The sequence below is a fragment of the Mustela nigripes genome, chromosome 13 (assembly GCF_022355385.1).
Source record: "Mustela nigripes isolate SB6536 chromosome 13, MUSNIG.SB6536, whole genome shotgun sequence".
Lineage (NCBI taxonomy): Eukaryota > Metazoa > Chordata > Mammalia > Carnivora > Mustelidae > Mustela > Mustela nigripes.
Genome location: NC_081569.1, coordinates 108623520 through 108647246, shown reverse-complemented (window position 1 = coordinate 108647246; position 23727 = coordinate 108623520). Strand labels below are relative to the sequence as shown.

Below are 23727 nucleotides of genomic sequence, written 5' to 3'. Positions count from 1 at the left end.
ATTTTTGTTATTAATTTTTATAATACTTTGTCAATCTCCATGAAGATGACCATACTATTTTTCTCCCTAGACCTATTGATGTGATGAATTTTATGTTTTTTTTTTTAAGATTTAATTTATTTATATGTCGGGGGTGGGGGGGAGAGAGAGCGCGCGCACACAAGTGGGGAGCGGCAGGCAGAGGGAGAAGCAGGCTCCTCACTGAGCAAGGAGCCTGGTGCAGGACTTAGTCCCAAGATCCTGGGATCATGACCTGAGCCGAAGGCAGATGTTTAACTGACTAGGTCACTCAGTGTCCCTGATGAATTTTATGAATAGACTTTCTAATTTTGAACTATCCTTAAATACTTGGAATAAATCTCTCTTGAACATGTCTTTATCTGTATGATTCTTCATGAGATCCTTAGCTTCTGGGATCTGAACCACATCTATGGAGGCTTGTAAAACCCCCTGATTACTCTCTTTTTTGCACTTCTTTACATACATGGGATGTAGTTTTTTCTTTTTTTATCCTTAACACAGTGTAGTAGGGGTCCCCCTACTTAAAAAGCTTAAAAAGCATATTTTTGTTTGCAGTTTTGGGACTTGTTACCACTGGACGGTGTCTCCTCAGTTTGTTTCTACTTCCTTCCTTTGTTTCTTCAGTGAGTTCTGTCGTCCTGGTCATCCTTTTAAAAGTATTTTGGAATTTATGTCCAATTTTTACTGGAAACAGCTTATGTTTTTGTTTTCCATTTTTCTTTTGGATGAGTTTCAGGAAGAAGAGAAAACTGAAATCATGGTCATATCAGAAGCCCCAATAGGGAAACAGAAAATTTTTACAGAAGTAAATATACAAGTATTAAATTGATTTTCACAAGCTCTCAATAGGCATTTTAGAGTTGAAATTAAGAAGTGAAAGGTTTCATTGTTTATGAAAATATGGATGAGATTATCTTAAGTTACTTTTTTAATCTTTTTTTCTTTGCTAGCAAATACAGCTCTCTGGTGGAAAGCTTGAGGCAATTTATATTGCTCCAATTTATATCAACTCCCAATTGTATCTTAAAAATGTATAAAATGTATAAATTATAGATGTATAAAATGTATAAATTATAGATGTTTAACTGATAAGGATTGTTTAAGTGACAGTTGGGTGCAATTGGGGAAAATGCTTTTCCTTGAAGATTAACCTCAATCACTTCCCAAATTGTGAGGGTCTGAAGAACAAGTCTGAGAGTTAGCAAGAGGCCTCCAGGGTGGAGGTACGGGAAAAGGAAATTTGCAAAATCGTCTTTAGGAGTCAGAGAACGCTAGGGAAATCAAGAAGGAGACAAATGCAGTTTTCCAAACAGCTAACTTTTGGAACCATCTGAGTAGGGACTAATTGCACTTATTAACTATTCTGCGATTTTGGTAGAGTAGGTCTGGATTTTTCACTAGGCAATAGATTTTTCAAGGTAAATTATCAACAGTAAATAGTACAATTACAATTATGTCTATAGAATAGAGTGTTTTAATATCCAAATGTTCTTAGTGTGAGTCTTTTTAAGGCCGTAAAAATGGATTTACATTCGATTAGAAACGATTCTTCTGGTGCCGGAGCTGGGTGATCTAGGCCATGGAGACCCTCTCCCAGCCCCACCTTACACCTGCTGCTGAGATAATGCCCACAGTTCTTTTTTATTTATATAATTATTTATTTGACACAGAGAGATCACAAGTAGGCAGAGAGGAAGGCAGAGAGAGGAGGAAGCAGGCTCCCCACCGAGCAGAGAGCCCAATGCGGGACTCGATCCCAGGACCCTGAGATCACGACCTGAGCTGAAGGCAGAGGCCTAACCCACTGAGCCACCCAGGCGCCTGATAATGCCCACAGTTCTGAGGCTTTTCTACCCCTAAGGGTAACATGCAGGCTGTATGTACAAGTTACAGTATAGGAAGCAATACCACCGGTTCTGAGCCCTCTTATGGGCATTCACACATCCACATTGTGAACAAATGTGTGAAGGGACAAATCAGGATTAAATGCGTTCTTAGAGATGCAGTCCTGGAGAAAGAGGATGTATGTGCTTTTATGCTTTCAGTGTACTTTCTGGCTAATTATATCTTATGTCATTCTACACTTGCGGAGCATTTAATAAATAAAGTGATTTATTGCTAGTAGAAAATAATAACATTTGATAGTATTTTCCAGCATACAAAATGCTTTCATGGACATTATACAATTTGTGATTTCTTGGGAATGTTTAGTTAATATAGATTAGTTGCTTGGGGACCCCTACTACACTGTGTTATCAAGAAGACAGGTTACTTCATGGATATCTGGTTTCAGTGCAATATTACATGTTAGAGAGAGTTATGGTGGTAATAAATTTACTCAAGATATTTTTAGAGGCTCTCATGGTGGAGTGAAATTGTATGATGAAAGGCGACTATAGACATTGCTAAGGAGCTTTTAAGGATAATACCATCTTTTCTTCTTCTGTTTAAGATTTTATTTATTTATTTGACAGAGAGAGAGAGTGAGAGAAAGCAGGGAGAGTGGCAGGCAGAGGGAGAGAGAGGGAGCCCGATATGTGGCTCAGTCCCAGGGCTCTGGGATCATGACCTGAGACAAAGGCAGATGCTTAAATATCTGAGCCATCTAGGTGCCCCTAATACCATCTTTTAAAAACAGACATGTTGAAGTTATCTTATAGAGACAAGATTGAAACCCAATCTGGAAAAGCAGAGCTGTGTAATGGGTACCTGAAGAATATGTTCATATATTTCCTTCTTTCTTTTTTCTACCAAGAGAGTTAGGGCTTCTCTATCTTTGTTTCTGTTTGTCTCTATCACACACACACACACACACACACACACACACACACACACAGATACACACATTCGGTATCAACACTGAGTTGGAGTGTACTTGTATTTCAGTCTTCCAGAGATGTCCATGAAATTCAAGGGCGGAATGCTCGTATTTAAAACGTTGCTTCCAGCCTTGAGCTGATAAAATTGGTATGAAAGTTAGTTTCTGACTACTTCACAACTTTCTCATGAAACTCTGCAGATAGTAACCTCCCAGTGAGGAAAACACGGACTTGTGGATGACAGAATGAGGCCTTTGAGCAATAATCAATTCACTAAATGTGCTCCCTCTCCTGTGCACCTCTGTGGATGACCTAAGATGATGGTAGAGTAGGCCAACTGATAAAAACGTCATGCATAAATATAGAGCATGGATGAAAATGAGACCAAAAAAAAAAAAAAAATCCGTAACTCAAAGGAAGAACTTCTGTCAATGCTGGGAGTTCATTGCAGAGACACGCCTGGGGACCTAGAGACAGACAGGCAGAGCCACAGGGGCTCTTTCTTAGACTAATAGGTCCTACTCTACCAGTAGTCTCTACGGTTGAGCGTAATTCCCTCCTTTTACACTATACATAGCAGTGTGGGTAACACTTGGAGGAAGTGACCCCAACATCTTCACAAGCGGCTTTCAGCTTTGAATTCCATGAGTAACAACCTTAAGGTCCATTCATCTGCCCACAAGCCCCAAATTCTACTATTACTCATTCTTGGTACTTGTCATCAACAATGATAAGTGAGTTTAGAGCATTAGGGGTCCCTCTGTGTCCTTCCTTCTCTCCTCCTTAGCTCCTTTTTGTTCTCCAGATACACAGAGGTGAGGAGAGCAAGAAACAAAACCCATTTTGATGTGGTGTTCCTTGACTTTGTTCTCTTGCATTCAGACCCAACACAATACAGGGCTGCTCCCATTTTGAAGTAGGTCCATTCGCACTGAAATTGTCTCAGATTCTTTGAAGGGGGAGATGCTAAAACCACTTTGGAAATGGCACAGCAATGTCATTTTTAAACCTTTCTAGTCTAAATCCCTCATTTTATGGTTTAAAACAGTCATCTTTGGTGTCTATGATGATGTATGACGCACTTTTCATCACCAGGACACCCATTGTGTTCCTGACCCCAGAAAAAGTGCCACATCCTTTCTTTGGTGTTGGAAATACAGTCAGCATTTATAATTCAGTGCCTACTCTAAGCCCATGTATGATGGGGGAAAGAGCCTTTTGGCTTAGTAAGAGGTCCAGCCTGGCAGAAGGGAGAAAAGCAGTTATTTTAAGGGGGGTATTCATACTACAAACAAAGAGCAGAGAAGGAAGAGCAAAGCTTGGGGGTTTTTATTCCCTCAAGGGACCGAGCATGACAATAAAGATATTAGAGATAGGTGTAATACCAGATTCTTTAATAAAAAATTCCAATTCTGCCTTTGAATTTCTGTGTCTTGGGTCATTGAGCAACAGTGTGCGTGAAGGAGGAAGGAGTTTGGCAGTCTTCTGTAGTTCGGACAACACTGGGATGTTTTCTAAGAACTGTGGCTCACACGTGACGCGGCTGCTCTGACTTAATAGAGCAAAACTCCAGGCATCCCCTGCTTTCAATAGAGCACCATCCCTGGGGAGGGAGATGGGGTTACCCAGTCAGCGATTCTAGGGACCAGGCATTCCTGGGCTTGTCTTCATCCTTAAAACACCAGGAACTTTGCGTATCTGAGACTTAATGTTGAAACGAGGAAAGCGCAGATGGGGTGCCTGGAGGTCTCTACCGGCTGGCGTCTAGGTCTTGATTTCAGTGAACTCAGGTCATAATCTCAGGGTCATGAGATCAGGCCTGTGTTGGGCTCTGCGCTGGGTGTGGAGCCTGCTTAAGATTCTCTCCCTCCCTCTCCTTATGCCCCTCTCCCAGGACCCCTCTAAAAAAGTGAGAAAAGAGCCAAAGTTTGGGGAGTAATAGAGGAGGATCACCCTGTGTACTGAGGAAAGGATCCTAGTGGATCTTAGTAGAAAAAGACTGGGGAGTTTGGGGCTAAAAAAGCCCTGTCCTTGAAGAATTATGGAGAAAAGTTTTACTCAGTTTTTCTCCTTCTGTATATTGGATAGACATTGCTCGGGGGCAAACTTGCATTATTCCTTCTGAATTGCTGATTAACTTACCACAGCCAGAGATACGCAGTGCTTCTTGACTTCTTTTACATCACAGTATCATTTCCATAACTGAATTTCTATGATTCTCACATATACCATTAAAATATTTCTCAAGTATTTTTTTCCTTAATAAAGGACAAAATTTAAATAATATTAGCATGAAATGTGGCCGATCAGAGGCTGCTCGTCAAGTTAATATATCGCGTAGCCTTTCTCTTGAAAGATGTACATCCCTTTCATGTAGAATTCACTAGATGAAGGTACGGCAGAGGAGGAGGGAAACTCTTAATGCCTACACTGCAGAAAGTTTGGGATCCTTTAAGAAAAAGAAGTAGGAGAACATGGAAAGACTAAGTAAGAACAAAAACAGTCTTTATGAAGCTCTTTCTTGAGTATGCCATATATCTTTTGATGGCAGATTATTGATTTTTAAGAACCATGAAAAGAAAAAAAAATGTGCATTAAATCCTCTGAAGTCTCCATTTTTAGATACTTTGTTTAAAGGTTGTTGGTGTCCATTTACAAACAAATAGAAAAAATGGCAACAACTTTTAATGGACAAATAGATCATTCTGTGAGCTGATCCTTCTCACCCTTAAAACCCTTAAAATGCTTTTCTTGGTGCTTTTTCTCTGGGCTCTGAGTTAATTGCAGGGTTTGTGGGAATAACCATTGGCTATAAAATCAGAGGTAAGTGTCTCTGTCTCTGTCTCTGTCAGTTGAATAGAAACTATTTTCCTCACATCACAGGGAACAGGCTTCTCAGTTGTTCACGAGGTGGTGAAAGATGGGGAGGCTGAGGCAGTGACATAATCAGAAAGGACATCTGTGTGTGTGGGTTTCCTAGCTCCTTGTGACATTGAAGGCAAATAAAACGTGTTTTCCTGAATCTTCTGTGGATGCTTTGAAAGTTCTGTTCATCTATATTCCTGACCCCCTTCCGCTGCTTCCCCGTCACTATAAGGTGTAACTTCAAAGTTTGGAAATCATTTGAGGACCCATGTATCAAACTAGGTGTGCTGTGAAGTAATTTCTTTTACTGTGTAAATTACTATACTTAAGGTTAGTTGATGATGTAGTAGGGTCCATGATCTTGTAGATACTCTAGAATTATAACTCATGATCTTGTAGATACTCTAGAATTCTTATAGGTTGGAGCCCAAGATTATTCTTGTATCCAGAAAAATCTGAGTTCTAGACTACCCTGGAACAAGATGTCTCTTGAGAAACTGATGTGAATTCAATCTGTGGTAATTGGTGGGGTTAGCAAAGGATATCTGGCTAAATAAACTTTTTTTTTTTTAAAGATTTTATTTATTTATTTGACAGAGAGAGATCAGAAGCAGGCAGAGAGGCAGACAGAGAGAGAGAGAGATTGGGGAGGAAGCAGGCTCCCCAGTGAGCAGAGAGCCCGATGCGGGGCTCGATCCCAGGTCCCTGAGATCATGACCTGAGCTGAAGGCAGAGGCTTTAACCCACTGAGCCACCCACGCGCCCATGGCTAAATAAACTTTTAATATTTTAATGGGTAGAAAGTGAATGAAGCATTAAAGTCATTCAGGATGATTTGTAGTCTACTGCATACTAAATCCTAGTCAGACAAGCCTATCTGTTACAATGATTGGATATTCAGTATTATAAAACACAGTGATCTGTGGTAACCACAGGGACCAAGATGTTTCCTAGAATACCAAAAAATGTGTCAACCTATGGACCCAAGATTTATTCTGTGGTTTGAAGAAATTCCATGTTTTGAAAGCCTTAACATGATCTTGTAATGTGGATAAACCTGGGAACAACTTAATAGGGAACAGTAAAATGCTGGGGGAGAAATGTGGTTACTCTTCTATTGGCAACTTCAGTCCTGTACACCAGTCAGACTGACTTAACTTAAATAACAAGCAAAAAAGAAAACAAAAGACAGAAGTGCTTGAAAATATTATTTTGTTCAGATTTTTACATCCTGTTAATGATTGTACCTAACCATTTTGACGAAATGCCCATTCCTACCGAACCTTTACAAACGCTGTGTGCCAGCTATGGGTTTGAACAGTAAGCTGTTCATGATTGACGGAAACTGAATTTTTGAGAAGCCACCCATGAAAAAATGGGGAAATACAGGGACAGATATCTATGAAGGGAGCTGGAAGGATCGGGGTGTATTGTCTGAAGACAAGGAGGAAATTTTCTGTCTTCAAATACATTAAGGTTCATCATTCTGGGCACACCTGGGTGGCTCAGGCTTGGGTCATGATGCCAGGATTCTGGGATCAAGCCCCACATTGGGCTTTCTACGTGGTGGGAAGCCTGCTACTCCCTCTCCCGCTCCCCCTGCTTGTGTTCCCTCACTAGCTGTGTCTCCCTGAGTCAAATAAATAAATAAAATAAAATAAATAAAATCCTCAAAAAAAAAAAAAAAGAGTCATCATTCTGAGGGTGATAATGAGTTCTGCATTTTTGCTGAGCTCAAGTGAGAGGAGTTAGCTTGGAACTTCTGCCTGATGAGTTCCATTTATCTAAAAGGAAGGACTTAGTATGGAGAATTAGCAAGAGGGTAAATGAGTAGAATGAATGGAATAAAACCACTACAGCAAAGTTTGTGCCTAATATTGACACTTAAGGTTTAATATTCATTCTCTCTTTTGAAAAGTTTGGCTAAAACTATGTCTACTATAGAAAATTCTTTAAAAAAAAAAAAGATTATTTATTTGACAGAGAGAGAGCTCACCACAGGCACACAGCAGAGAGAGGGGTATAAGGAGCGGGAGAAGCAGGTTTCTCTTACCCACCCCAGCCCCTGCTGAGCAGGGTTCCCGATGTGGGGCTTGATCCAGGACCCAGGGATCATGACCTGATCTGAAGGCAGATGCTTAATGACTGAGCCACCCAGGCACCCCTACTATAGAAAATTCTTAAGGCTTTTATCTACCAGCTTGAACTATAACAAATGTTATGCGAAATTCATTTTAGTTGAGGGAATAAGCATTTAGGGCTCCTAATGCAAGCTTATCCAACACAAGCAGAAAGGAGTCTTGAGAGAAAGAGAAAGAGAAGCCAGTTTTCCTCTCATATCTCTTACTTTAGCAAGTATAAAGCGCCTCATTATTAATATTTATGCACATGTTCACTGCATTTCTTATAAGCATGCCAGCTGAAAATTAGCACATTTTCTAGCTAATGAATGCTTGTGTTTTATAAATATCATTCATAATTCCTAGGAGTTTTACACCTGTTATATATTAAGATGATTATTAACTTACTGTTTTTCCTCATAATTAATCTCACTATCTGAAAGAAAACTTATATGGCACATACTTTAAGGAATTAAGCTTTTCTTTTTGTCTCTATAACATCTGAAAAACAGATAAAACAGAACTCCTTTATATAATTAGGAAAACAACTTCTGCCTGATTAAATCACTTAGAACTCATAAGTTTGAAATTTGACTAGAACAAAATATTTTGGAATTTTTTCCCTAGAAAAATGAAATTGTTTTGCAAGTTCTAAACCAAGCCAGTACTGTATTTCTGAATGTGTGTTTATGATGCTTAGGGGATATCCTTTTGAGATGTGGGAGGATCAGATTTCAACATAGGAAATCATCCTGACTATTCACATAGAATGCTAACTTCAGTGTAAGTGCAGTGGTTAAGGCTGTGAGACTCTCCAGTCTCGTTCGTTCATTCATTCATTCATCCGACATTTCTGAGTGTCTGTTGTAGCATAGGCTTATCCCCATTGGAGCATAAGAGAAAACAAGACAGAAAGAAGCTTGTCTTTGTGAAGTGTACATTCTCGAGGGAAGTAAGAAATGGACAATTAAATAAACAAATAAGACAGTAATTACAGAGGAAATAAATAGGTCTTGAAAGGAAGCCTTATTTAATCTGAGTGGTCTGGCCTCACTGACGAGATAACATTTGAACTGATAGATTTGAATCTTTTCTGCCACTTCCCAGCCTTGTGATGTTGGACAGGTGACTTCTCTGAGTTTCAGTTTGCTCATCCATGAAGTGAAGATACTTACCACCTAGAGAAATTATGGGGCTCAAAGAAGTAAGCAAAAGCAACACAGGGATTGACACATATTAAATATTTAGCTAAATAGTATTAATGAATTATGATTACTTTTTTAAACAGATTTTATTTATTTGTCAGGGAGAAAGAGAGAGAGAAAGAGAGAGAGAGAGAGAAAGAGCACAAGCAGGCAGAGGCAGAGAGAGAAGCAGCCTCCCTGCAGAGCAAGGAGCCCGATGCGGGACTTGATCCCAGAACCCTGAGATCATGACCCAGGCCGAAGGCAGCTGCTTAACCAACTGAGCCACCTAGGTGTCCCTGATTATTATTATTTTTTTAAACATGGGGCTTGAACTTACAACTCTTAGATCAAGACCTGAGCTGAGATCGAAGAGTCAGAGACTTAGATAACTGAGCCACTCAGGTGCCCTGCAAATTGTTATTTTTACTAATCAGCTGTAGGTATTCCTGCAAAAGGATCAGGAAGCAATTTTGTTCACTATGTTATGTTCTGCTCAGGCCACACAGAACATTGTTTCTCCCCTGTTGGCAAGCAGAATCACATTCTGAGGCTTGATTTGCTAATCTGTATTAAACAGCTGGAGAAACTCCAAAGGAAGGCTCAGTCCCCAATAGCAGGACTGTTTGTCAACCGGTTGGCCCCGTAAGGGTACCTGAGTCCCAGTTCTGAGATTTCTGCCTCCCCCAGAACTGACGTGCTCTGTCTTTCAGGAACAAGATTCTAGCCCAAGGAGAAGCCTTTCAGGATGCTCAGTAACTGCATTTTAAGAGGTTTACGATCTTTGTTTCTCCCAGATGTAGGTCACAGTGTGAAGAACAGAAGGATTGGCTGAGGGGAAACAGATGTTTATGTTCATTTCGTAATCGTAGGACTGGGTGGATGTGGAACAGTACAGAGCATCCAAGACATCCAGAGCTACACCAAAACCATCCCAAGGGTCCCCAGCTCCTTCCTGTTTTTTGAGACTCCTTTGCTTCTTCCCCTGAGAGGAGGCATTCTCCAGTTTCTCTCAGTGAAGGTCTCCCGGTCAGGCCAATGCTTGTTTTCCAGAAAGCAGGCTCCGTGAACAGAGAGATTCAGGTGTGGGCTTTTGTCAGTCACGGTCAAGGCTTTTCTCCCAGCAACTGGTGTTTGGGGCACCCTAATTTGCTTAGTTAGCCTCCTTTCTGCTATCTTTCACTTCCTGCTCCTCTCTGTTCTGAGCTCTGAGGCTTCCCTGCTCTCCCTGCCCCAGCCCTCTCTCAACACTTTGAGTCTCAGCCTTGTGCATTCTCTTTCTTCCAGGATCTCTCTACGCCCAGCCTTGACAGCAGATCTTTGATGAGAGCACTCTGGTCCTCAATTAGGAATTTGCTAGTTGTTTCTGAGAAGTTCTAAAGGCCTTTTCTGTTTTACACAACTTTCCTTGTCAAAAACTCCCAAGTCAAGAAATCATATATGTGGATATGTATTTTTAAAGTTGCTTTTTACTAGTTGATGTTTTATCATAGAACAATCCCTCTTGACTTGATTTTTAGGCACCTTATAGTATAAAGAAAGGTTTTCTGAACTTGCTAAATTACTTTAGATTGAACTATATGACCTTATGATATCCAAAAGATTTTGAACTGTAAAATGGCTGTTTCATGGGTTCCATCTAATAAGAAACTCTTAGGATGCTTGTTGAAATTTAGATTTCTTGCTCTTTATCTCAGTGGCTTTGATATAGTAGACTAAGGCTATGGTGTGGACTAAAAAATATGCATTTTCAACAAGTAGGCTTTTCTTATGAGCAGGCAAGTTTGGGAAATAGAGGTATGTCATTTATAGCAGAATAGATACCTCATTTAATATGGTGTTTAGGGCAGTTAGTATCATTTATGTGGGTCTACTGTATTTGGTATAAGAAATTTCAACTTAGTGATTATAGTAAAGATTACTAGAGTCCATTAAAATCTGTTCACCTTTTATTTGGGCATAAAGCTAGACTCACCATTATGTGTGGCCTGAGGTCTAACTTTGCTATAATGAAGTGTGAACAGAAGTGATCCACATCACTTGTGGCTCTGGCCCACCCCGTGGCTCCTTTTCTTAATTCCTCCCTATTTTACCTTCCACTGTCTCAATACATGGCCCTATGAAGCCCCACGTAAAGAGCAGAATCACAAGGTGGAAAAAAGTCAATCCTTGAATGGCCACATGGAGCAGAACCATCTCATTAACACAAACATTTGCTTAGCCTTTTATATGAACAAGAAATAGAATTCTGATAGTTTGAATCATTACATCCTTGAGTCTATTTGTTACAGCCTCCTAGTCTATTGAGTGTGTTGTCATTATAAGAACCTAAAAAAACAAAAAGCAAAAACAAAACTGCTGTTGATTTAGCTGTTCAGTGGCAAGTGGTAAAAAAACAGAACAGTCTGGAAAGATCAAGATTTATGCTTTCCTGTGGCAAGACTGGAGTTTTGCAAAACTGTTACCTGTGAAACCTGGAAGGTAAACTGAGTTCCTATAATGTCCATAGCACTCAAAGGAAAGCCTAGGGAAAACTGGAATGTTATTATATGTTAATTGTTACTTATTGTATTTAGCAAGGTGTTCTAAGAAAAAAAAGCTGAATTGGTTATTTTTTTAAAGCAGAGATTGATAGAACACAGGTATTGATGGACTTAGAGTTATAAAACTGATTATTTTTGGATTCCACAAATGGAGGATACTATTAAAAAAGGAGCCATGAATGTCCACTTCTCTGTTTAAGCAGGAGACAGTTCTGTGTCTGTGTCTGACAGTTCTGTATCAAAGATAAGATCGCTTGCATCTAAGCCTACTGGTTCATATGGACTCTTGGTGGCTATTGTTAATTTGAGGGGCAAAGAAAGACATTGGGTAAAGGAGGCAGACAAAGTATATTTAAGAAGTATGTCTAAGGGAGACATACTTTGGTCTTGGATGTGGTTATTGGGCCATGGAATTTACCAGAAACCTGGTAAGTTTTTGAGGCTTGTGTTTCCACAGAAATGCCAGACTTGGACTGAATATGCTTATAGGTACAAAATAACACTGAGCCTAAATTGTAGAAAGCAAGAAGCAGGCTGTGGAAGTGTAGTCTCCAAGGAAAACATGCTCCCAAAGACCTACTTGAGTTGTGTGTCATGGAGAGCAATGGATGAACAAGACTTGAGTTGTGTGTCATGGAGAGCAATGGATGAACAAGAAGCTCCCAGACCTGAGCCAGGAAACGCCAAGACTAATGGATGCAAAGTCAAGACTGAAGGAAGCCTGAATTTCTCCTCCTCTGGAGAAGAGCGTCTGGATCAATTCAAGAAACTTCTTCCATTGACAGCCCAGAAGGTCTTCCCAATGTTTGCTATCAGGATTCTGTTATTGCCCTGTACCCCCCATTCTTTCCTTTTCTGAAGGGGTTTTGGGTATTTTGGTTATTCCATCCCTGTTCTACCATTGTTTAAGGGGCAATTATGTAAATGGGGCAGATGGTGACCATCCCAGCAGATCACCAGGAGCCACATCTCCATCAGATGGAAAGAGCTGTGCATCACCTGTAAACACTGGACTCTGACTGGATGTGGTGACAGAATGGGAGAAAGGGCAAGTTGGTTTCACATGGGGAAAAAGTGTAAGGGATATTTAGTGGCTGGAGAGCCTGATAGAAGCAGAGATGCCTGATCTCCACTGAAATCTGTTCTTCCCTCTGTGAGGCTTACGGGTGGGCTTCCTGTCCCAGCCTCTCTTGACTGAGGCATGGCCTTGGACTCATTTATAAGTCGTCTGGAGTGTGACTGGAAATGATGTCTGTCACTTCCAGGCATGGCCCATAAAACTTTCCATTCGAATTGGTCTGTGCTCTTTCTCATTAGGCTGGTTGGATGCAGATAACTGTGAGATCCCAGGGGATGGCCGGGTCACAAGATGGAAGGAGCCTGGTTGTCTACATGACTAAATGGAGGGAAGCTGCTCCATTGACTTGAATCCTTGCCCAGGACCATAACATTAGCAAGAAACACTGTGACATGCTGTTAATCCCTTACATGTTCAGGTTAGGTTAGTATACCCTAACAGTGGCTTTTTGATTAATGTTAATAGCTATAAAACTCTAGACTGCTTATGTTGTTTGTTTGCTGCTTCTTGGCCTCCATTTACTCCTTTGCAAGTCATTTAACAACCTTGGGCATATTCGTTAATATCTTTGTGCCTTTATTTCCTCATCAGTAAAATTGGGAAAAGAACACACCCGCAAGATCTTTGTGAGGAAGCAGGGAATTGATGTATGAAAATACCTCAAACGTGCCTGAACCATAGCGAAGACTCTGGAAGGGTACAGCTACTGTCATTGTTGTTAATACATACACTAGTGAAACTAGAGTTTCATAATTAACACTACTGCACTGCTTGTTGGATCATACATGGCCGTAAGGAGAAAAGCACCAGAAACAAGAGCTGTTGTTCACAACTGAGACAAAACCAGGTGGCTACACATGAATCAGGTCCTTTTGTTTCATGAAAATTGGACACAATCAAGAAGCTGGTGGACTTCAGATCTTTTAGGAACAATGCCAGGCCACACTCTGACTCACAGTTGGTCTCTATTGAATTCATGATGGAATTTATCCAGAGTGCATTACACCTGGGAAAATTAACTGTTTGGATTCTGCTGACTAACCCAGCAGGTAGCATGGATTTTTGTAGTGGGTAGGGTCTCCCTCATAGGCTCTTGTAATCTTGTGCTCAGGATTGATGAGGGAGACTGTTTCTCTTGGTTTGTGTTACCTGTCCTTTCCCAAGGGGCCTTATATTCATTTGCCCATCTTCATGCTGCCTTAGTAAAACAAGCCAACTGTACCCAAAACATAAATGTCCAATGTGCTGGGCCACCCCTGAGCCAAATTTGCTATTTGTCTCACACTAAGAGGGAGAAATGGCAGATTTTGAAAAAGCTATTCCAGAAATAAAAGCCCAACCTCCTTGGGCAGGTCAGTAGTAAAATTTATTAAGGATTTCCTAGCCTGGCTGTGAAGGGAGTCAGGCCATGTGGAACTAAGAGTCTTGGTCACAGGGAGCCTGTCCACTGAAGCCTGAACTGGTCTCGCTCCTTGGTTTGCTGCCAGCTAAAACTGGAGTGCAGGATGGCTGGGAACTGCAGATGCTGTTTCTAGTCCTGGGAGCATGGTTGTTTTTGGGTCACAGATATTTAATTTTCTTTATCCCTCTTCTATTCTCCTTTCTTACTCCCAAGAGCTGCAGCTCACAGTTCACCATCCCTAGAGTTTGCTTTGTCTTTGGGAGTGTAATTTATACCCTTGAAGCCTATGAATGTGCTTGCTTCCAGAAACATCTCAGGGTGGAAGGAACCGTCCATGTATTTCCTGCCACTGCACCATTGGTGTGGCCTCCAAGCGTCCATAAAAAGCATCAGCCACACATTACACCGCCTCAAAAGGAGATATGGGGGGGGGGGTTGGATACCTACAAGATTTTGTGTTTTTGAGCATCATTGCATTTAGAAGGAACAGAGTGAGTGAGTCCACTGGCCCGTTCTTGTCTCCTCTTAGACAAACTTCTTTTATATTTTCGTCTAAGGTTAAAATCTGGTGATTTAGTTCGTAGACCCATGAGAGTTGTTTCAGATTTCCTTTTGGCTTACAGAAAAGGAATCTCTTCCATTCTCTAGAGACTCTTCAGCTGTCTTTAGGAACAGCAAAAGAGAAACTGCTGAGTAAATATTCCCAAATGGGTAGAACTATGTCACAAACCTTTATAGGCTTGGGCTTGGTTTTATTCACTTTGTATTATTTTGTGTTATTCCCTCTCCTTCCCTTCCCTGGTGGTTGGACAGTTTCCCCTCCTGCTCTGGCCATTAAGGTTGTGATTAAGTCTACCTTGGACAGGTTACCATTTCATTAGGTGAAAAAGTTAGACTTGACTTTCAGCTCTCTGTGAAAACGACGTCCTTTTACATCTCACTCAGCTGATAGAACTAGATTTTCTCCCCCCTTTCCATGAATCGTGTGAATTTCCTGCATAGGTGGCTGGATTTGCAAATAGTGACTTCAAAAATGGATTTTGAAACACATCGTTTTTTGACAAATTCTGCGAGGGGTGGTGATAGAAGAAAAAGCCGCAGAAAAAATCAGTTCTAGGCCAGAGGCTGATGGAGGTGGTAAATGAGGTACACCGTGCACAGGTTGCTACTCGAACAGGTTTATCTGATCTACCTGTGTACGTGAACATACAAACCACGGACATAATCTAACTTGACACACAAGCTAACAAAACACAAAATGGAAGTGCTATTCTGATGTGGAACATCACTGGATAATATTTCATCAGCAGGGGGGTCTGTCACAAAACTCAAAGTTCAAGATAAGATAAAGATAGAAGACGTGTAATTGTTTTATGGGAAGTTGTGAAAGCTCTAAAGGTTCTCAGGGCATCCAGAGTCACCCAAGAAGGGAACAGGAAGCAGGGCCCAGTGAAGGTTCTCAGGCTCCCTTGTTGAAAGATGAGTGGCCCTACCTACTTTCATCTTGCTCTCCCTAATTTCTAGTCCTAGCCCTTGTTTGAACTTGGGGTCACTCTGAAGCATGCTCTGTATACAAGAGCTGTAAGTCTTTGAGGGGGCCTCTCAAAATTTTGGTAGGCTTTTGAATATAATGTTTATGGGGCAATTTGCAGCTCATCTGTTTCCAAATGAAATTTACGTATTGCAGAGTTACTTTCATTCAACAGATGTGACATTGGCTGCTTAGGTCAAGAAAATGCAATGCTTTGTTACAATTCCACTAGAGATAAAATAATATTTGTGAACAAAATAGTTCCAAAATGCAATATATTTAATTCTAAACATATTCCTTCCTAAAGATTGGACCAGTAGCTTGTTCATTTTTTTAGCAATTTCAATGGACTAGAAATTACCTAAGCACAGGACAGGGACAATGATGATTAAGACATACCAATTTATTTTTTCAATAACTATCTATTGAGAGTCTACTGTATGTTGGAGTCTTTTTTAAAAGCTGGAGATAGAGCATTGATCAAGACAAAGTCCTTGTCCTCATGGAATTCACATTCAAGTGTGGAATAAAAATGGTAAGCAAATAAATAGAAGTGTAATGCCAGCAGTGTGAAATGTTTCAGGTGGGTAGCAGGGTAAGTGGTTAAAGAGTGTGTGTGTGTTGGTGTTCTTGCGTGTGGATGTATTAAGTAATGTGGTCAGTTGAAGCTGAAGAGGCTCTGCGGGAACAGTGTCAGGCTGGGGGAAGGACCAGTGTGAAGTCTTCAAGGAAAGTGGGATATCAGTGTGTGTGAGGCATACCAAGTTGCCTGGTATGGCTTGAGCAGAATAACTGAAGAGGAGAGTTAGGAGATGGAGTTAGAAAGATGACAGGGACCAAGTCATGGAGGGCCTTGTAGACCATGATGAATGATGGAGTTTGAGTATGAAGGGATTAGAGGAATTGGGCTGTGAATAGCCCTTGCGCCAGCTGTGTGGAGAACTGACTAAAGAGGGGCAAAGTTGGAAGCAGAGAAGTGAGAAGTGATTACAGTAGTTTAGATGAGACAGGGTGGTGATTTGGATAAGAGTGAAGCAATGTAGGTGGTGAGAAGTGAAGGGGTATTTTGAATGTTGCACTGCTCAGTAGCAGGAAGGAATAATAATGAATGGTTTGAATGGAGAGGCTGGGGGTATTGTCATAGGAAGAAAGGAGTCAAAGATAATACTGAAGTTTTTGTTCTAAGCAACTGGGTGCAAGACGGTTGTCATGTACTTGTATGGGGAAGTCTAGGGGAGAACTAGAGTAGGGGAGTTAAAGAATTTTGTTTTAACAGGTTAAATTGGAGATGCCTATTAGATATTAAGATGGACAGTTGGATATATGAGGCTGGGTCTCAGGGGGAGTATTGGGACCAGAGATATAAATGTGTATATAAATAATAATTAAAGCCATGAGACTAAACACAACCAACTTGGGTATGAGTGTAAACTGAGAAGATAACTGAGGGAATGCACACTGAGGTTTACCAATGTATATTCGTTGGGAAGAGACAGAGTAGGCAGCAGAGGATATGGAGAGAGATATGCCAGCAAACAGCCAGGAGAAACTGTTATCCCAGAAACCACGCAAAGGAACAGTAACAAGCCATAAAAAAGCCGCCAAGCCATCCAGTAAGATGAGGGCTGAGAACTGACATGGGATTTGGCGAGACACAACCTTCTCCCTGAGCTCAGAGCACAGTGGGAGTGGGAAAAACAAGAAAACAAATAAATTGCTCTACATGGAGGAAGCTATCTTCTAGAAATGTAAAGAAATTTCTGGAGATGGGTTGAAGATGAAGCAAGGACCTCTCCTTATGGAGTCAAGGGGGCTTGGAGGGGAAGGGTGCCTGGAGGAAAGATGCCTGCAGGAGATGTGCTTTTGGGCAGAAGCAAAAGAACTAAGATTCATAAAATTTCAATATTTTTTCTAGTTCATTCTTATTTATTTTTCTTACAATCACTCCTGCAAAACCGATATTTCCCCTCCCAGTTTAATATCCCTCTACTATTACTGCATGCATATTTGTCAATTATCAATGCACGTGATTACTATATTATAAGGGCATTACATGCATTTCATCACTTCCTACTCCATTTGGAGGATATTCTTAGAATTGTATTTTTCTTTGTTGTAGTCTCTATCTTTTTATTTTGAGGAGGAGGGGCAGAGGAAGAGGGAGAGAGAGAATCTCAAGCAGGCTCCATGCGCAGTGTGGAGCCTGATGTGGTGCTTGATCTCACAACCCTGAGATCATGACCTCATCCAAAAATTAAGAGTTGGACGCTTAACTGGCTAAGCCACTCAGGCACCCCTGTAGTCTTTATCTTTTAATTACATTTTAATTTCCTTTCATGACTGTGTGCAAACATAGAAAACGTATTCTTAACAATAATAGCTGCTATGTACCTAATACTGACCATGTGTGAGGCACTGTTCTAAGGACTTCACATGTATTTATTTGTTCTTACAAACACTCCTGATACTTCTGTTGTTGTTCTTCTTCTTTTTTTGTGTGTGTGATAACTGAGGGACAGAAAGATTAAGTAACTTATTCAAGGCCACACAGAGGTGGCAGTGCCAGTTTTGGGACTAAGCTCTCTGGCTTCAGAGCCCACCATCTTGAGCAATATGTCAAGTATGCTTCCATCCTTATTTTTGTTATAGCTCTACTTTCCTGGGATGGGCAGCTGTTCGGGAAAAATCCTCAAGGGATAGTCTCTTGTAGACTTCGGCTGCAATTTCCTAAAGACTCAGGAATTCAGTTGCTGCTTGTGATTTCAGAATGTGCCAGTAGGACCCAGGGACTGGACATGGGATACTTGTCCGCATCAGGGAAGAGAGGTAAAACCATAGAGTAGCCAAAATCTTTAAGGTGCTTTGATTCTTAAATAGCAGTAATATATACACAATTGAAATATAAGATAACTCCATCCTAGTGGAATCTAGGTGGTAGTTCAGCCTTTGTTTGATCTCAGATATTTTTTATAGGCTGACTGAATCCCTGAGGATGGTTTTATCCTTTTTTTTCTTATACTAGGCTGATAAGTGGTTCAACCAATAGGGGGGGATCAGGATACATCATTTCCAAAAGCACTTGAGGCTTCTCCCTTTAATAAATTTTGGGCCCCACCTTTGATCTAAAGGTTTTTGAAATTAGGTAGCAGCCAGTTTTCCTTTCCTGGCAGAAAGAGGGTGTAGAATAAATAACTTTTGCTAAGATGTTTCCATGTCAAGTATCTTAGTAACTTAAATTCCCAGACCTCTTAATCTTATTAGTTTTTTTGTTTTTTTTTTTCCTCTCAGAGTGAAAATTTTCTGTTCTCTTTATTCTGTTCTCATTTAAATGTTCTTCTCTGGGCACAGTCATTATATTTTCAGAAAAGTTTAGAGCCAGACTTAAAATTTGCTCTTAGTTTTTACAAATATTAAAAAAAAAAAAACAAGCCCTGGAAAGTACATACTATTTTCACTGTGGTATGGTGGTACTCTCCCAATCTGCTATGTAATATTGTCATAAAACATGTAACTATAGGAAAAGGAGGGGACTTAGGTGATTGTTTTGCTCTGGAAAAGAAGCTACTTCCTAACAGAGGGAGGATTTCAAATGGCCACATAGCAAAGCCAACATTCACACAGGTTTCCTGTGGGCCACTTCCCCTCTGCTGAACCTGACCCAAAGCCAAGGTAAAAGAAGGGAAAATTTTCTCTTATGAAATCTCAAATTTCTGATAACTCACCAAGCTGATCACTCTGTTAAAAAAAAGTTATAAAATTAGGTTACGATAAACTTGAAGAATTTCATGAATTTGTTTTTGAGGAACAATAAGATTTGCTTTGGAAATTGAGAGAAAAAGTAAGAATGAAAATGGAAAAATTGATGGGGCACCTGGGTGGCTCAGTTGGCGAAACACCTGCCTTTGGCTGAGGTCATGATCCTGGGGTCCTGGGATCCAGAAACCCCTCAGCTCCCTGCTCAGTGGGGAGTCTGTCTCTCTCTCTGTTCCTCTCCCTCTGCCCCCTCCCTGCTTGTGCTCTTTCACTCTCACTCTCTCAAATAAATAAGATCCTTAAAAGAAAGTGGACAAATTGAGATAAACTATAACATTGACAAGTACACCTACAAACTTTAGAACACTCAAAAAACACAAGTAACTGAAAGGAATAAGTTGTGACTACTGTATTTTAACTGTCATGCCTTAAAGTACTTTATACCCAATTCAATCCTCTTCTGGATATACTTTAAAATGATTCAAATTTTGTTTTAATCTTTATTTTTACTTAAAAAACACATTAATTAAAAATGTATCTTTGAATTCAAGATGCCTAATAGATACTTAAAACCTTTAGTACTCCCCCCACCCCAGCTACAGCCCCAGGAAAATAAAAGTACAGTAGTACAGCCACTGATTTTTATAGAAAAATGAGTGTTCTAGCGTTTGTTGATCTTACCATATTTCATTTATGAATGGCATGAGATAAATAGATGAAAAGCGGCAAAGATCTTTCTTTCAGTAGTTGTGTAGTGAGTGGTGCTTTTAAAAAATTGTGTTGCAGTTACACTACATTTTAGGATCTTCCCATAAAAAGTTACGAATTTTCCCAAGAACGTTGAGTGAGATCTCTGTCCCCAAAGCCCGGAGGGGCAGTTCAGGGTATTTCCCCATGTTAGTCATTTGATTTAAGGAAGAAAAAATGTGAGGATATCAATGGACGGACAAATTGTCCTAACCGTCCAGCAGAGACCTTGGCTGTGTGTGTTCTGCTCTGTGACCTGGCTGCCAGGCCTGCACCCGAGAAGGCTGCCCTGAGAACTAAAGCTGGGGTGTGGCCGCCCGCAGCGTGCACCCGGTCCCCCGCCGGGTTCTGCTCCTTCCCTTACCTGCATAGTGGTCAAACACAGTGGGCACGTACTCCTCTGGGAAAGCGTCGTTGGCGTAGCTCATCAGCAGGCAGGTTTTCCCCACGGCTCCGTCTCCCACCACCACACACTTCAGCATCTTCTTCTCCTCCGTGCCCCCGCAGCCACAGCTGCTGTCACCTCCCTCTGTGCAGCTCATCTGGGCGGCTCCAGCTGCTGGGACCGGGCAGTTGCTGTGGCTTCTCCTGCTTCTCCCCAAGCCCATGGAGCGCGGGAAGCGAGTGAGCAGCGGGCTGGAGATCACTCTGCCTTCTTTGGGGTGCCTGGGGTCACAGGGACCTGTCCGAGGCAGCTGGCACATGCCCTCATGCTTACCATCCTGGTCAAGAAAGGTAGCACACATTTGGGAGAACGATTAAAAGCATCTGTCCCCTTTCCCCTCTAGTTTGAGTTAAGAAACCCTCATTTTTCTCTGAATTCTAGGGGCTTCCTGGCAGTCTAGAAATCTCAACAGCTCGAGGGTTTCGCTGTGCCCTTCCCCTCTCCAGCCTGGCTGAAGACACAGAATTCTGCTAAATCTTTCCTCTTTTCCACTTCACATCTAACATGGAGGGAAGCTGGGCTTTTTAATGGAGTTTTCCCTTGCTTCCTCCAGCTTGCCGAGTATCAGGAAATCATGGGTTTCCTGCTGCATTCCATATTAGGATCAGTGGGCTGGGGAAGGCTGCAACAATGGGAGCTCTGTGTGTGTGTGTGTGTGTGTGTGTACTTGTGGGGAACGCTGCCAGGGCATGGAGTGGGAAAACACTAGGGGTCCCACTGCAGACTCAAGCTGTCAGACTTCCTGTTTCATCTGCTGCTGGGGAGGCTGTTTGCCTGGGGCTGGCTGAGGAGAAGCTGACGACGGGATGGAAACTGGCGAGCGCTGTCTGCCACAGAAACCAGAGGGAATGGTTTAAGTGAGCAGAGAGAACCAGCCGTTGTAGGATAACATATGACATCATCCCTCCCTGAGTCACCAGTGAAAAGCTCTGCGAAGTAAAAATGGACAGTTCTTCACATACTTAAATGAGAAACTTTAGGCAATTCATCCAGGGGAGAGAGAGAGAGAGAGAGAGAGAGAGAGAGAGAGAGAGAGAGAGGAAAACCTTCCAGCATTACATTGTTTCAAAGGAATACATTCTTATAGATCGTAAGTTTAACACATGTGGTCAGTTTATGAGCTGCCACATTTGGGCACAACACTCAGACGTGTACTGCAGACACAAACATCTTTATGGTCGGAGCACACAAGAAATCAACCAGACATGGGACTTTTGCATCTTCTTATTAGCGAATAAACACACTTGTGCTTGGCTCACGGTCTTGGAAATGAAAGTATGTGGGACGGCTGTGTTGGTTTGCTTCAGGTCCCCTAATGCTGCCTTTGCTTGGATGGTTCCCTTTGTGATTTACTCCTATCCCCTTGGGTCAGCCTGGTCCTCTGCCATTACTAAGGGAGCCACTGGCAGCTAATTTATTTATCTCTTGGTTTGCTCAAAATGAAGTTCCTCTGAAGCCCTGTGTTTGAGTAATGCACTTGGTTGTGGAGAAGAAGTGGAACTCTGAAGTGATTTTGACGAATGGATCAAGACTTTTTTGATAGGGGAGTCTCAGTTAATTTGAGATTTGTGAGGACTTATTTTCAAGCATTTAGATTACCCAATTGATTTGAGGGGGTTTTCTTGTGTGTGGGGAGGAGATGGGGGAGATGTCTGTTTTAATAGGTGGCTAACAATAATATACATAATATAGTAATATACAATAATATAGGATATCAGTATTATGTATATATATAAAATGCTACATGCATATACATACATATATACATACATACATAACATATATATGCTACAGTGTAACAGATAGAACCCCAGATTTATTCTGTTTTAGATTATAGTAACAGATCACAGTAGTTCAGATCACAGAAAGAGTTTAGTTAGTTGAGATTATGTTAGCAGTATGGAAGTTGTGAATTCTTTATGGTTCATGTCATTCAGGAGCATTTGAAGGCACCTATAGACCGCATGTGTTCTAGATAATTTTATTTTCATTTAGTCTACCTGAAATACTGGGAATATGTGATAAAGATTGCAACTTGAAAATTTATGTTTTTCTTCTAGAAAAAACCCTCAAGTGTGAAGGTGGCACAAATCTGGGCAGGTAGAGTGATTGACAACGTCAGGAACCCCAAACTGAAGATGGAAAAGGCCACTTTGAGCACAGTGAGATGATAGGTGTTTGGCAGAACTTGGAAGGGGTTCTGACTTTGACCTTGTCCCTGAGGTCAGGCAGTAAATATGGAATGGAATGAATATTCCCTTCAAATATGGAGTTCTCAAGCAATGGCTGGCCCCACCTACACTCCTCCACCACAAATACACTTGAGCCCACTGAACACTTGGCCTAAGAAAAAACTGAGAAATTGGATTGGGTGAAATTTATCTACATCTGTGTCTAACCTAAATCGTGTGTCATCACATACAGATATTTAAGTCCATGCCAGTTGGTATGTGACTACAAATTGGGACAAGAAGAGACTGGAAGCATCCAGTGTGGTCCTTGACCTCTAACTCAGAGGACTGATACATTTGCCAGATCGGATTGTATGCAAAGATGGGCATGGCAGTTAAGAAGGTTGGCTCCATCTCTGGAAATAAACTTGTTTCATCACTGTTTACTGCTTCCCCCTGCCAGACTGAAGATTTATAAGAAAAAAAATGTTTAAGACATTCTATGGAAAATGGCAAAAGAGTTAAAATTTCAGTAGCCTGCTGATTCTGTGAATCACTTTGTCCATGTGAGAATAAATCTTTTTAAAAATTAAAAGATGGCTCAAGCCAGAGTAACAAAATTTAAAGAAAAAAAAAAGCGAAGATAGTTCAGTCTTATTTTTATAGGTCTCTGAATCCATGGAACTGTGACTGCTTCCTTGTCCAGGTAGAATAGTCAAGAATATGCTTTAATTCCAAAGATTTATAGTTAGGAATTTAGAAATAGTATGAAAACCATGTGTTGAACTAGTCTCAACCAGATGCCTGTATTTTAAGGATCTTGGGCCATTTGAATGATCGAGTGGTGGTTTTGTAGCCATTAATTATTGGTTTACCTCGAGCACCAAGTTTACACAAACTTACCAGTACGTGGTGAAATCTTGTTGGGTAATATTTCCTGCTTTTTTCTGAGATCTCAATTCCTTGGCTCCCTCCTGTCCTCTGAGCTCTGGTTTCACATGAATTTTCCCAAATGCCAAGAGAGCATTTTTGTATAAAATTCTGACTT

At 41.0% G+C, this 23727-nt stretch overlaps 1 protein-coding gene and 1 long non-coding RNA gene across 3 annotated transcripts in view; one reads left to right on the top strand and one right to left on the bottom strand.

Annotated features, from left to right (window-relative positions):
* RHOJ (ras homolog family member J) overlaps positions 1-21064 on the bottom strand; it is a 79134-nt gene extending 58070 nt beyond the window's left edge. Inside the window, exon 1 of the mRNA XM_059373341.1 lies at positions 20428-21064. Within this exon, the coding sequence (XP_059229324.1) occupies positions 20428-20809 (382 nt within the window). The 5' untranslated portion in view covers positions 20810-21064. The remainder of the gene's footprint in view (positions 1-20427) is intronic.
* The window catches only part of LOC132000015 (uncharacterized), a 129374-nt gene that overhangs the window by 21969 nt on the left and 83678 nt on the right, over positions 1-23727 (top strand). The gene's annotated exons all lie outside the window — the stretch shown is intronic.